This window comes from Arachis hypogaea, chromosome 3 (genome assembly GCF_003086295.3).
Source record: "Arachis hypogaea cultivar Tifrunner chromosome 3, arahy.Tifrunner.gnm2.J5K5, whole genome shotgun sequence".
Taxonomy (NCBI): Eukaryota; Viridiplantae; Streptophyta; class Magnoliopsida; order Fabales; family Fabaceae; genus Arachis; species Arachis hypogaea.
In genome coordinates, this window is record NC_092038.1 from 6,070,838 (window position 1) to 6,083,149 (window position 12,312).

Genomic DNA, 12,312 nt, shown 5'->3' on the forward strand with positions numbered 1-12,312 from the left:
ACGCGGGACGCTTGTGCACCGGGTTGCCCCTAAAGAATTAACCCAATCATAAGATGCTTAACATTTTAAGTAGACATATATTGAAATTGTAACAATATATATAAGTATATAACGAATTATATTATAGTGATTGTGAATGTAGACACAAACTTAGGTGATTGTTGTGAAGCAGAGATCACGCTAGTTGTTGGCCATTTTTCTTCTCCAATTATGCATTATGGCGGTGGTCCTAAGATTACCAAAAACCATTGAACCATATGCATGCTTTTAACCCATCCAACTCACACATACAATTAATAATATAATGCGCTTCTCTTTTTAATTTCCACGCATAAATATATTGGTACGGAAGTGCATGGAGTTGGACAAAGTCCTTCAAAGACGTATATCAACCCCACAAATATATATATATATGTTGCTAGCTTCGGTCTGCTTAATTATTAGTAGTTATGTCTATAATAAAATTATCAAAAATATTATTTGTACATTAAAATTAATTATTAATATATTTATATATAAATATAATTATTTTTAATATATATTTTATATTTATAATTAATTTTTGTGATCGATTTTAATATACACTTAGCAGAATTGTAAAGCTATACTGCCTAGCCCACGTGAAATAAAATGTTAAGGAAATTAACTCTAAATTAGATTTGCATAACTTTTTCCCCAAAAGACACTATGCACCATTACTATAATTGCTATGTGACTAACCTAGCTGCAATTCTTTGTTGCCTATACGACTCGGGCACAAGATAAATTAAAGCATTATAGAAGACAACTTAAAGAAATATTGAATTTAATTTGGTCACTGTATAGCGAAGAATAGTTCGAGGATATACCTTTTTTTAGGATATACCTTTGGACCATACATATACCTTTGTTTAGGCATCTAGGACTAGCTATATAACTAGCTCAAGCCCTATGTTAGTTTTTACTTCACGCCAACCTAAGCTTTTTTTTTTAGCTAGGATTATTACTGGACCCATTTCATAGTCATATATGTTTAGAACCATTTATCATTCAACAATCAAGCCATCAATATTGATTGTCATTGTTGACCCATCAAAAATAAAATTATACCAAGTACTATGTATTTATAACTTCTGGATCATCCACTTAAGAAAAATAAACACCGCCAAATATTTTAAAACTTTTTTTTTTATAATTTAACTATGGTCTATATGCCTCTACGGTGGTTGGAAGCATGTTTATCTTAATCATTAATGGTGTGTTGACCACCTAATTTAGATAAAATTAAAGCACCAATTGTAACTTGTATTGTGTTGGAATGATGATTAAGAAAAATAGTTTCAAAAAATATTTTAGTTAATATGGATTGGTAAAATTCTCATATTATATTAAGAGCATCTCCAATACTAATTTTAATTTTATTTTATTTTGAGTTTTAAAAAAAATATCTATAAAATTATATGTCATAAATAATAATTTAAATTTAAAAATAAAATTTATTCTTCCAATAATATATATTAGTTTAATTAAAATTTTATATTATTTTAAATTATTTTATCAATATAATTATATAAATAATAAAATTTTATTAATTTTTTATTAAAATAATACTGTATTTTTAAAATAATACCGGTTTTATTTTATAAATCAATTTTAATTCTAAAACCTCTCAATTGAAAATGTTCTAAAAAGATTCATTATCTTGATTTAACAACAATTCTCTATCTTTAATTATTTTGCAAAATCAAAGTTTTGAAGTAAACAATGTTAACGTTGAATGACTAACCATAGTAGTTGCACAATTCCATTATGTATCAAAGACTCTGGTGAATGATTGAATAAAAGAGATGGGACAAGTGTTTAGGAATGTATAACTAATTCATTTTTTTAATATACAAGTTACACGAACAAAGCATGCACCCATCCATTGCCCATTACCCAAAGGAAAAGGAAAAAGATAAACAATGATTATGCCAATATAATAATATAACATAAAACTTAATGAATTAGGTTAATTGAAGAATAATTGAACCATTTTTATGTTGTAATTGCATAAGAACCGCCCAAGATGAGTGAGTTTATGGGGTCAAATGTGTGACATGCACATGAATCCATCACCACCTCTTTAAAAAGTCTCCAACATTCATGTCTTCACCTCCCCACACTATTTTGTTATTATATACTTCTTTTTTCCAATTATTTAAATCTAAATCAATTCATGGTGTGTGCTTTCTCCATCTGTCCCACTTTGGCACTATCAATCCAAAACAAAATTAAATGTTTGCCTAAAGAATTGAAGAAAAAAGAGAAGTGATGATGACTTTTCTCAAGCACCTTGGGAAATGCAACATTTAATTTTGACATACTATAAAGTACTACTTTAATGTTTCCGTGATTTGGGATTCCACCGTAATATGCATCAAAACGTTGTGGACTGTGGGTCATATAATAGGACTCTATGCTTACATTTGTGGTTTCAACTTTTAAAGTTTTAAACTTCCCAAGCAGATAAGTCCAACGTAACGTCCAAATTAAGTTCTAGAGATTATCATGGTCATTTATTTTTACAGTTTTGATAAGGGCATAGATTAAAAATATTATAAAAAATATTTTATAAAAATTATTAAAATTATATTTTTTTTATATTTTTAATATATTAATTTTTAAAAAAATTTAAATGACATAATATTTTTATATTCACATAAGAGATCGTAAATTTGAATCTCTCTGTTTTTGGTAAAAAAATTAAAAAAAATATTTTATATATTTAAAATATATTCTTAAGATACAAGTTAGATAAATTTGTTATTTTAACCTAACATATATGCTATAATTACTATGTTGTTATAATTAGTTATTTTTTGAATACATTAGATCAATCAACAATTACTCAAGTTATTTGAATTAATCTTATCTTTTGGTCATTAGCTATATCATATCAATTACAAAACAAAATGTACTCAGTGGGTCCGGGTTATATTTTTAACAACTTAGAGAAATCAATCCATCGTCTGGAAGAGCAACAACCAAAACAGTCTTTTAAAAAATGTTAATGAAATATTTTAGATTTTAATAAATTTTAATTATTAAATTTTTATTTTATGGGACAATTCAAATTTCATATATTTATCTATATAAATTAGTGATTTAAAAATTTTAAAAATTCTTAATTTTTTAATTTTTATATTTTTATTAAATAATAATATAAACTAAATTTTAGCTAATAAAATAAAAAATTAAGAACTAATTTAATACTAAAATTCTTTGAGAATTGATTTGTGTAATTATTATATCGGTTGTAACTTGTAGAAACTGAAACACAAATTAAGAGGACTTCTTGTTTTTTAAAACAATGGTAAATATATTAGATCAACCAGCCTAAGGCTAAGATTGAACACAAACTAACAACTTAATAATAATAATAATAATTTACCTACAATTTATTGGTAGAAAATTACCAATTCCTTATTGTCATTATGATAATATTAGTCTTTATTAACAACAATTCGACAAATATAAACTAATTTTAAAAAAATTCTATATGGATTTAAAAAAAAAAGAAGAAAAATCCAACAAAGCCTTCGAATTGACAGCTAAGAATTTGTAAACAAAGGATTATTAGAAATCTAAAAACACGACAATATTTAAGGAAGAAAATATCATGCATGCATTGTTATTCGTATTATTTGGTATCTATCCAACCATACATTACTTTTTCAAAAGAGTAACAAATGAAACCGACAAAATTTGTGTGAGTATATTTTTACTTTTCCAAGCTTTTGAATATGAAATTGAAAAACTGATTCAAGTCACAAGTTTTTGTGAGTTCCTCAGTGATCCGTCAGTTGCCAACCACTTGTTTGGAATTCAAAATCAGATCATAATTCTCAAATTTATTCAAAACGCTTCTTCTTCTGAGATCTCTGACCCGAAAGTGTAGTCACAAAATATGCATGTGGTACGTTGCAGCTTACCGCGTCCAACACAATATAACACCCTCTTTTTCTTTCTTTATATTTATTGCTTATAATATGAAAAATGTGAATATTAAAGTTACAAATTGAAAGCGAAACAAACTCAAACACAGACTAACCTAATCCTATGCTCTATTTTTCCTTTATAGGCTCCTCCTTCTATTTATTTTTATTTATTTCCTTTTCAACTTTCAACTTTCAATTTTTTATCGGTTACCTTTTCTTTCTGCTCAATCAAAATCTATCCATTAAATGTGTGTCATTAATAATGTAACATTATGTTGACATATCACTAATATACAATATTTTTAATATCCTCTCTTTTATACAATAATTTAACCAGATTCACATATTTAAATAATTTAAAAATTAATTATTTTATACCATCATAAAAATCAAGTCATATTTTAAACTATTAAATAATTTGTTTATGGTTATCTGCACAAGTTTTCTTTCAACTTTTTCTTTAAGCGGTTTCAAACTTCAAATATCAATGAATATATATAGAGAGAGGCACATATCACTGGCTAGAACTTCATTCCACGTACAGCTATCATCCCCACAATAATAGCACACCCTATAAACCGCCGAGAGACCATGAAAAAATAAACTATTTTCATCCTTGAAACTTTATAATATATACGTGCTTCAACATTAACTCAATCTCATTTGGGCATGCTGAATTAAGGAGATTTCAAGAAGAAAGCTTTCCAAACTTTGACATGGCTATACAGGCACAGTTTTATTGTTCAAGTAACAACAATGATGTATCTCCTTTTTGCAACAATGGTTATTATTGTGATGATGGACTTTTTGATTCATCGTCATCGTGTTTTAATCTTCAACAACAACATCATCAGAAAGAACAATTACAATTGCAACAAGGTTTGCAGCAGTCATACAATGAAGACCAAATGGTTGGTTATGATGATTTTACTAATCTCTTTTATTATGATCCAAAACTCAACAACAATCATCCAACACCATCAAAAACTCCACCTACTTTTGCTGCTCAATATGATATACAGAGAGACCAGGTTGATCATTACATCAGATTAGAGGTTAGGATTTGAATTTATTCTCCAGTACCATGTTCTTTGTATTGTTTTAATGTGTCATCAAACCTGCATTTGTAACAAAAAGTAACAAATTTTTTATATTTTTTTTCTAATAATCAATTTTGTATGATGGGCAGAATGCAAAGTTGAGATTTATGTTACAAGAGCAAGATAAACAACAAGTGGCATCATTATTGAAGAAGTTTGAATCTCGATCACTCTCTATGCTGATGGAGAAAGATGAAGAGATAGCACAGGTTTCAATGAAAAGGATAGAATTGGAAAATTATTTAAGAAGACTAGAGGCAGAAAACCAAGCATGGCAAAAAGTAGCACAAGAAAACGAAGCAATGGCATTGTCTTTGCACAAAACATTAGAAGAGATGAAAGAAAAAATGGTAGTGGGAACAAAGGACGAAGAATCATGTTGTGATGAAGCACACTTTGAAGAAGAACATGATAATCTTAATGATAATATCATGATGTTATGTAAAAGTTGTCATTCTAGGATTTCGTGTTATTTATTTCTTCCATGCAGGCACCTTTCTTCATGCAAAGAATGCGAGACATTTCTTGAAGCTTGTCCTGTTTGTGGAATGCAAAAGAAAGGTAGTATAGAGACTTTGATTTTCTAATAGGCTTTAAATTTGACTATTCATGTTTATTTTTTATTAACTAGTAAATATTAGGGTCCATGATGTTTACAAGCAAGACTTTTTTATTTTTTTGAATTCTCTTTGGTTTACTGGATGTATTTTAAAATTATATTGTTAGAGAACACAACAATTTTTTAAAAGTTTACTTTGTTAGTAGAGATTTAGAGATAATAAATATAGTAGTAGAATATGAATTTTATTTTATTTTTTCATAAAAAATATAATTGATTTAGAAAATAAATAATGATTAACTGGTTATTCTTATAAATTTCAACTATTTATATAAATAAAATTAAAAAAGTTATAATTTTTTTAATTAATAAAAAATATAACACTCCTTAAAAAGACTATTTAAGGACAAGTCTTTTGAAATTTATACTGATTCCTAACGTAAAATTGTATTAATAAGATGCAAGTATCAAGCAAATATTTAGAATGATATAAGTTTTTTAATTAAATAAGATGCAAATATCAAGCAAATATTTAGAATAATATCAAAATATATATAAAAAATAATTTTCTCCGATAGATAATAGTATAATAACAATTCCAGATTCTATCATAACTATAAAGAAAAGTCACCTTTAACAAATCAATTTCTTAGTCATTAAGGGGGCTAAATATTAATGTATTTTCAACTATATCTAACATAATTTGAAATTTTCTTTGAAAAATTTTTATTATAAGGTGATAAACTCTATTGGACTATAGTGTGTATACCTTATCAACTAGAGCTCGTAATTTCAATAACATTTCATTATCAAATGCTGAACATTAATACAATTAGAAATAGACAACACTTGACTATCACAGATTTTCAATAGTTCTTTTATGTGACAAATATCATGAACTATACATATTACAAACTATAAGCTAAATTGTTAATTACAAGTAATGTTATCCTATGGAACATTATTTGGTAGTGAATAATTTTGATATGTTTTGTAAAACAAATTATACTTGCATCCAATGATTTGTTCACACCCTAATGGAAGCAAGTAAAAAGAAAAAAAAAAAAAACTTGATACATCAAAATTAAGCTGTTCTCAGTAAGAAAGGAAAGAGATGCTATTGGGGCTCCTCAACAGGCACATTTGAGTAAGATATAGTGTAGCTCTCAACATTGGAGTTACCCTCTCTGTACTTGGTCCATGAAACTCTCCAGGTTTTAAGTAAACTTTGCCTGCATCAACATCACAACAATAAAAAGAATCAACATATACAACTGAAAAAGAAATTGCAACTCCTTTGTTCACGCCAAAACCACGGGTGAAAAGGCACAAAACAGTTTGCTTTGTCGAATAACTAGGGTTGCTAAACTAGATGGATGCCTAGTCCTTATAGCCCTTTCTGACATGAGTAGTCACAGTGATGCAGCCAAACATGCAACTGAGATTTGCATAAGTTTTGGCTAATAAATTAGTAATGCAAGATAAAGCATATGAAATATAACACTAGTTATTGTATCAATATCATGTAATGAAGGAAAAATTACAGTAAGAGGGATACAAGACAATAAGAGCATAGATTCAGTGAAAGTTAATGTGTTGCCTAAGTAATTTGTAATCAAATGAAACAATTGGGACAAAAAAAACGATTTTATAAAATAACTACAAGATTTATTAGTCAAACAGAGAAGGGAAAAATATATTCAGAAACAAGTTTTCCTTTCTTAAAGTTTGCTAACATTACTTTCATATTTCCAAGCTCTATCAAATCTCAACAGCCATATTGAGAAATTAAAGAAAGCACATCAGATAGAACTAAAGGCTCAAGCTGAATGCAGAGTAATTTTGTGTTGACTACAATACTATGTCACATGTTTCCACAGTTAGAGGCTATATTCTTGCACTCAAATCAAGTTTTGAAAAGAACTAAATAACTAGTAATCTAGTTGTAGGAAGTTTAATGTAGCAGAAATGCATAATACCTCTCTGAATCAACACTCCTCTTTGCAAGCATTAATGTCAAAAAGACAGGAACCATAGCTGCAGACAAATGTTTAAGTGTGTGACCACTGACAACATGATGAGTCCATTCATAGATCACCTTATCAGCAGCCTCTAGCACCTTCGCTAGAAGATAAAACCCTGTAAAAGAGTTTATTTAAATTTTAAGCATGGTTAGTAGTTAGAATAAACTTCAAAGTGTTACTGTCTCATGAATCCAAACCTGCAGCCCAGAGCCAGTAAGTTGAATGTGTGTACATCGGAGGCAACAAAATAGCCATAAGAGGAATGGCGATGCACGGAGCAAATTGGACTACGGCATATGGACGGAGGTCATCAAAGAACCTGGATTGTGTGGAGGACAAGATTAATCATATCAATAGTTGAACTTCAGAATCAAATTACTTCGCAATTAACCTCAATTGGAAATTGTTTAAAGGAATCATGTCATCAAAAAATAACTATTCTAACTTCTGCCATAATCTAAAGTCTCCATAATATTGGCTGCCACAATGAATCTTGTAACCATTTATGGAAGATATGTTTTAGAATTGGCAAATAATCTACAATCAGTCTTTGCTTTCAGGTGAAGAGGAACGAATTCCATCAACAATATGTGGAAGCAAACTTAAATCCATGACCTTAATCAAGGAATGGACTTCCAAATTCCAATAATATAAAGGACGGGTGAATGAACTATACAGTACATAATAGAACAAAAGAGTAAGCTTGCCTCCAATACACAATGCTTATTATACCAATCAATAATAGAGGTATAATTGAAATCATTCCCTTCCTCTCATCGATCCTCTCGATGATGAATATCGCCACGATTGATGTAAAAGCAATAGTCATCTGTAATAACAAAGTGTTTCCGGATGAAAATTGACAAATAAAACTAGTGAAAGAAATGTGGGGAAGTCTATATTCATCTTCAATGAAAGGAACTCACAGGCAACCTGTCCCACACAAGGCGAGCATCATCCGGCTTGAGATGATAGTATGAAGATCCAACAGCAACTGCGGCCACACCAACATAGAAGCATGTCCAACCCCATAGTTCCCCTTGCAAGCTTTTTGGCACAAAGACCTATATCAATATTAACAGCAAGTGCACACAGAAACCAATTCCCTTTTATGTAAGTCTAAGACACTACCTGAGCTTGAAATAATTTCCATGGTGACAGAGAATAACACCAATAAGGCCAATAATCATAAATGGGAAATTTGAAATCACATTAAGTGCATTAGGAATGCCTGCAAATTAAGAGAAAGTATAAAAATATGAAAGATCCTCCAGCCAAGTTCAAATTTAAAAGTTTGAACTTAGATTGAGCTCAAGGGTTAAAAGTAAACAGATAAATTATGGAGTTGAATAAGAAATTAAGAAGTGAGGTAGAAAGAGCGAAGAGCGGGTTACCAAAGAAGGTGCGCTGGTCTGCGAAATCATGGTATTCTTGTGACTGAGGAATGGCTGGGGTAACGATCATCAGCACTACGAAGCAAACAACTGCTACTAGCCATGCCAAAACGGTGCGTTTCCTCATATTTAGTTCCAGTTTGCGATTCACGCTGTTAAACCTGCAAAATTGGTTGCTTCAGCAGTGGAATTTAATTGAATTGTGTAGTGTGTGAGCTGTGACAATATGATTCTGTTTGGTTTGCAATCGCGGATGAAGACGACGAAGTCACGAAGAACGGTGTTTCGTCTTTGGACGTGATACGGTGTCGTTTTTGTCTTGGATACGATTTGGGCCTATTGGGCCGTCGAGTGAAATCCACATATGTTATTTTACAACCCTAAAATAGAAGACAAAGAGAATAAAAACACCCCATGACAAAAAAAAAGAGAATAAAAACACCTGACCCAAAAAAAAAAGAGAATAAAAACAAAATGGAAATGCAGATTCCGAATTCAGTTCATCAAAACTGGCGACGCCTTTTTTGACTAACTAGTATTTAGTTGACAGTTGTTCATTAAATTGAAGTCGTTCATCACCATTCATCCTTGTGGTTTCAGATAATACAACAAAGTGTTGACTTTCTTATTCCCTGGGGTTCAGTGATCTAATATGAATGAAGGAACACAAAGAAGCTTTAAAATTTTATCATTTTCTCTTGGAAGAGAAACACCTCCCTTTTTTTTTCTTCCAGTATCCTTCGGTTTGGAATGATTTGCTCCAAGTTCGAGCTCTATTTAAGGATTTGGATTTGTGACTGGTTAATGATTTGCCTGTCACTTATTTAACCGGACAAGTGAACTAACCACTTAATCAACCAAAGTTGGTTGAAACACCTCCCTTTTATAATGCTTAAAGATTACACTAAATAAAACTACAAAATATAGGGTCTGGCCACGAAAATCAATAGTGATTGATGCAATGATCTTGCAAGTTGTGAAAAACTGATTAAATTTTCATCCTGATGTTTAAGCAACAATCATAATAACCTCAGTGACCACCCTTTTTGTGAATTTAACTTGAACTCAACAAATCACAACTAGGTAGTAGTTCTAAGATGCAGAGTAACTGAAACTACTAAATTATACTATACATGTACATCCAATACTCAGAAGCTTAGAAAAATAACATTTATAACAATCAAACTCAAATATCACTTGATGCGTGGATAATTATCTTGCTCCAGAAGACACCCTAATTTTATCTTGACACCACAAAACAATGTTCATAATAATCAAAAGGTTCCTTGCTGCTAAGTGCTAAGTGATGTATTAGTACAGGCTGAACCCGAAAAACTGGCTAATGATAATGGCACACCCAAGGCCTATAGCTACAAGGGAAGAAGCCCAAGTGAGCTTCTCAGTTATTCTAGGTATTCTATCTTTTAGTGCTTGGCTACATGAACCTATAAATACCGTGTAGCTACCCATTGCTACTACAGTTCCAACTAAGAACATGATGAGAAATGCAGCACCTGCCACACGCGACGGCAAAGCAAGAGCGGGCAACACCATCATCAATGCATCTGGTTGCAGTCCATGAACTATTCCAGTGGCAAAAGTGGCAAAACCAATCTTCTTCTTTCCAACCGTAGGAGTATCAAGTGATTCATAGGCACTGACATCACATTCACCATTCTCTAAGGCAACACATGGGGTAGGCACTTCCGAAGCTTCCCTGATTCCCATAGCACCAATCACTAGCAGTGTTATTCCGACAACCCTGGTGCCCCAAGTTCGAATAATTTCTATGTGAAGTCGATCCTTTAGTAGCAAAAATAGCAAGCCGAAGATAACCTGACCAGCATCATGGCCACACCCCCAAAGTGCTCCAACAGCAGCACTCTCCATTCGGGTACGGCCAATTGACAACGGAGCCAAAGCGGCAAGATGATCAGGCCCTGATAGAGTGTGCAAGCAACCAGCAAAGAAACCAGTCCAAGCACTACTTAAGAGCTCAGTGCGCATTAGTTTTCCACCAACCGCAGCAGCGGCAGGACCACCAGTTTTGGCAGCACCTTGAAAGGTTGCAAAAGCAGCTGGTGCCAAAGCTGGTTGGATTAAGAACAAAACCAGAGCAGATAGTATCACAAATGTCCGGGATGTTATTGCCTGAGAATAAAGTATGAAAAGATTATATATTTTTAACCTATTTTAAATAACAGGAATCGTACAATTGTATGTATAAAATCTAGTGTCTACGATTGTACATTGAGTACATATAATCTACACCATTATAAAGAGAGAATTGGGGTGGGTTTTATAACCGTTTTGTCTTCATCAATAATTTTACTTTTTTTCAGATCCAGAAGATCAGAACTATGTTAATACTAACATATTAACTATACACTAATATAGGATTGAGCAGTTATAAGGTTGCACCACCATCTCTACTAACCCATCCAAACTAAGAAACTATTATCTAATTTCTGACCCATTTTAATTCTCTTCACCTCATCAGCATTTCAACCTGCCACACTGCCACAATAACTAAATAAAAACAACACATAATTTCAGAACTTCTAAACTTTAATTAATCTTTCAATTTTATACCGAGCATAAAAATGTGGATTCATAAGCAAGCAAGTAACTTTAGATTAAAAAGCCAAGTTTGTTTTGTAATTTGAAACCAGCTACAACAACTTACCATAAACTTCGCAAATCCAAACCGAAAGCATTTGAAAAATAAAATTCAAAGGACCTTAATTTCGTCAGAGGAATATTCTTCTATTAAAAAAACAAATCAAACGTGGCAGCATAAAGCACGCACCTTTGGCTTTTTGGAATCATCCGGAGTGTTCTGAGTGAGGATTCGAGATTCGGGGATGGATCTATCGGGTAAATCATCCGAGAAGGGTGCAGAAGAAGAAGAGAATAATAGAGAGGAAGGGTTTTCATGATTGGAGGAAATGGAGGAGACCCACTTGAATTGGCAGCGCGGTGAAGGGGAAAAATTAAATCTTTTGGAAGAATCAAATCGTAGGGTTCTTGGGAGGAGAGTAGAAGGTCTGAGATTGGTGTGAAGGGAAGGGACAGAAGGGGAAGAAGATAGAAGCCTATCCATGGATACGGCTTCTTTGTTTGGTTGAATGCGGAATGAAAAGAGGTAAAGTAATAACTAATAAGGCCGTGGTATGAGGTGGTGGTTATGGAGAGAAAAAGCAACAATGGACTTGGTGGATAAAGTCCAAGCACACAAACTTCAATTACCAAATAATTACCCAACTATGCCTTCCC

The 12,312-nt window shown here is 31.6% G+C and overlaps 3 protein-coding genes across 3 annotated transcripts; 1 reads left to right on the top strand and 2 right to left on the bottom strand.

Annotated features, from left to right (window-relative positions):
- Positions 1-4,167: 4,167 nt before the first annotated feature.
- Positions 4,168-5,807, top strand: LOC112789093 (probable BOI-related E3 ubiquitin-protein ligase 3). Its single transcript, XM_025830848.3, has 2 exons — positions 4,168-5,014; positions 5,149-5,807. The coding sequence occupies exons 1-2, from the start codon at positions 4,676-4,678 to the stop codon at positions 5,644-5,646; spliced, it is 837 nt and encodes a 278-aa protein (XP_025686633.1). The 5' UTR covers positions 4,168-4,675; the 3' UTR covers positions 5,647-5,807.
- Positions 5,808-6,467: 660 nt separating this feature from the next.
- Positions 6,468-9,788, bottom strand: LOC112789095 (uncharacterized). The gene is made up of 7 exons (XM_025830851.3): positions 9,037-9,788; positions 8,774-8,873; positions 8,569-8,689; positions 8,350-8,471; positions 7,840-7,961; positions 7,598-7,757; positions 6,468-6,850 (listed from the first exon to the last, which is right to left on the bottom strand). Exons 1-7 carry the CDS (start codon positions 9,161-9,163, stop codon positions 6,736-6,738), a joined length of 867 nt encoding a protein of 288 aa, XP_025686636.1. The 5' UTR covers positions 9,164-9,788; the 3' UTR covers positions 6,468-6,735.
- A 404-nt stretch (positions 9,789-10,192) lies between these two features.
- Positions 10,193-12,312, bottom strand: LOC112789094 (chloroplast protein FOR GROWTH AND FERTILITY 2). The gene is made up of 2 exons (XM_025830849.2): positions 11,846-12,312; positions 10,193-11,187 (listed from the first exon to the last, which is right to left on the bottom strand). The coding sequence occupies exons 1-2, from the start codon at positions 12,137-12,139 to the stop codon at positions 10,348-10,350; spliced, it is 1,134 nt and encodes a 377-aa protein (XP_025686634.1). The 5' UTR covers positions 12,140-12,312; the 3' UTR covers positions 10,193-10,347.

Coding starts and splice junctions, on each gene's coding strand:
- LOC112789095 (XM_025830851.3), bottom strand. CDS start 9,163: ATGAGGAAACGCACCGTTTTGGCATGGCTAGTAGCAGTTGTTTGCTTC. Junction 8,874..9,036: donor AGACCAGCGCACCTTCTTTG/GTAACCCGCTCT, acceptor CTTAATTTGCAG/GCATTCCTAATGCACTTAAT. Junction 8,472..8,568: donor TTGTGTGGGACAGGTTGCCT/GTGAGTTCCTTT, acceptor TTGTTATTACAG/ATGACTATTGCTTTTACATC.
- LOC112789094 (XM_025830849.2), bottom strand. CDS start 12,139: ATGGATAGGCTTCTATCTTCTTCCCCTTCTGTCCCTTCCCTTCACACC. Junction 11,188..11,845: donor ATGATTCCAAAAAGCCAAAG/GTGCGTGCTTTA, acceptor CTTTATTCTCAG/GCAATAACATCCCGGACATT.
- LOC112789093 (XM_025830848.3), top strand. CDS start 4,676: ATGGCTATACAGGCACAGTTTTATTGTTCAAGTAACAACAATGATGTA. Junction 5,015..5,148: donor ATCATTACATCAGATTAGAG/GTTAGGATTTGA, acceptor TATGATGGGCAG/AATGCAAAGTTGAGATTTAT.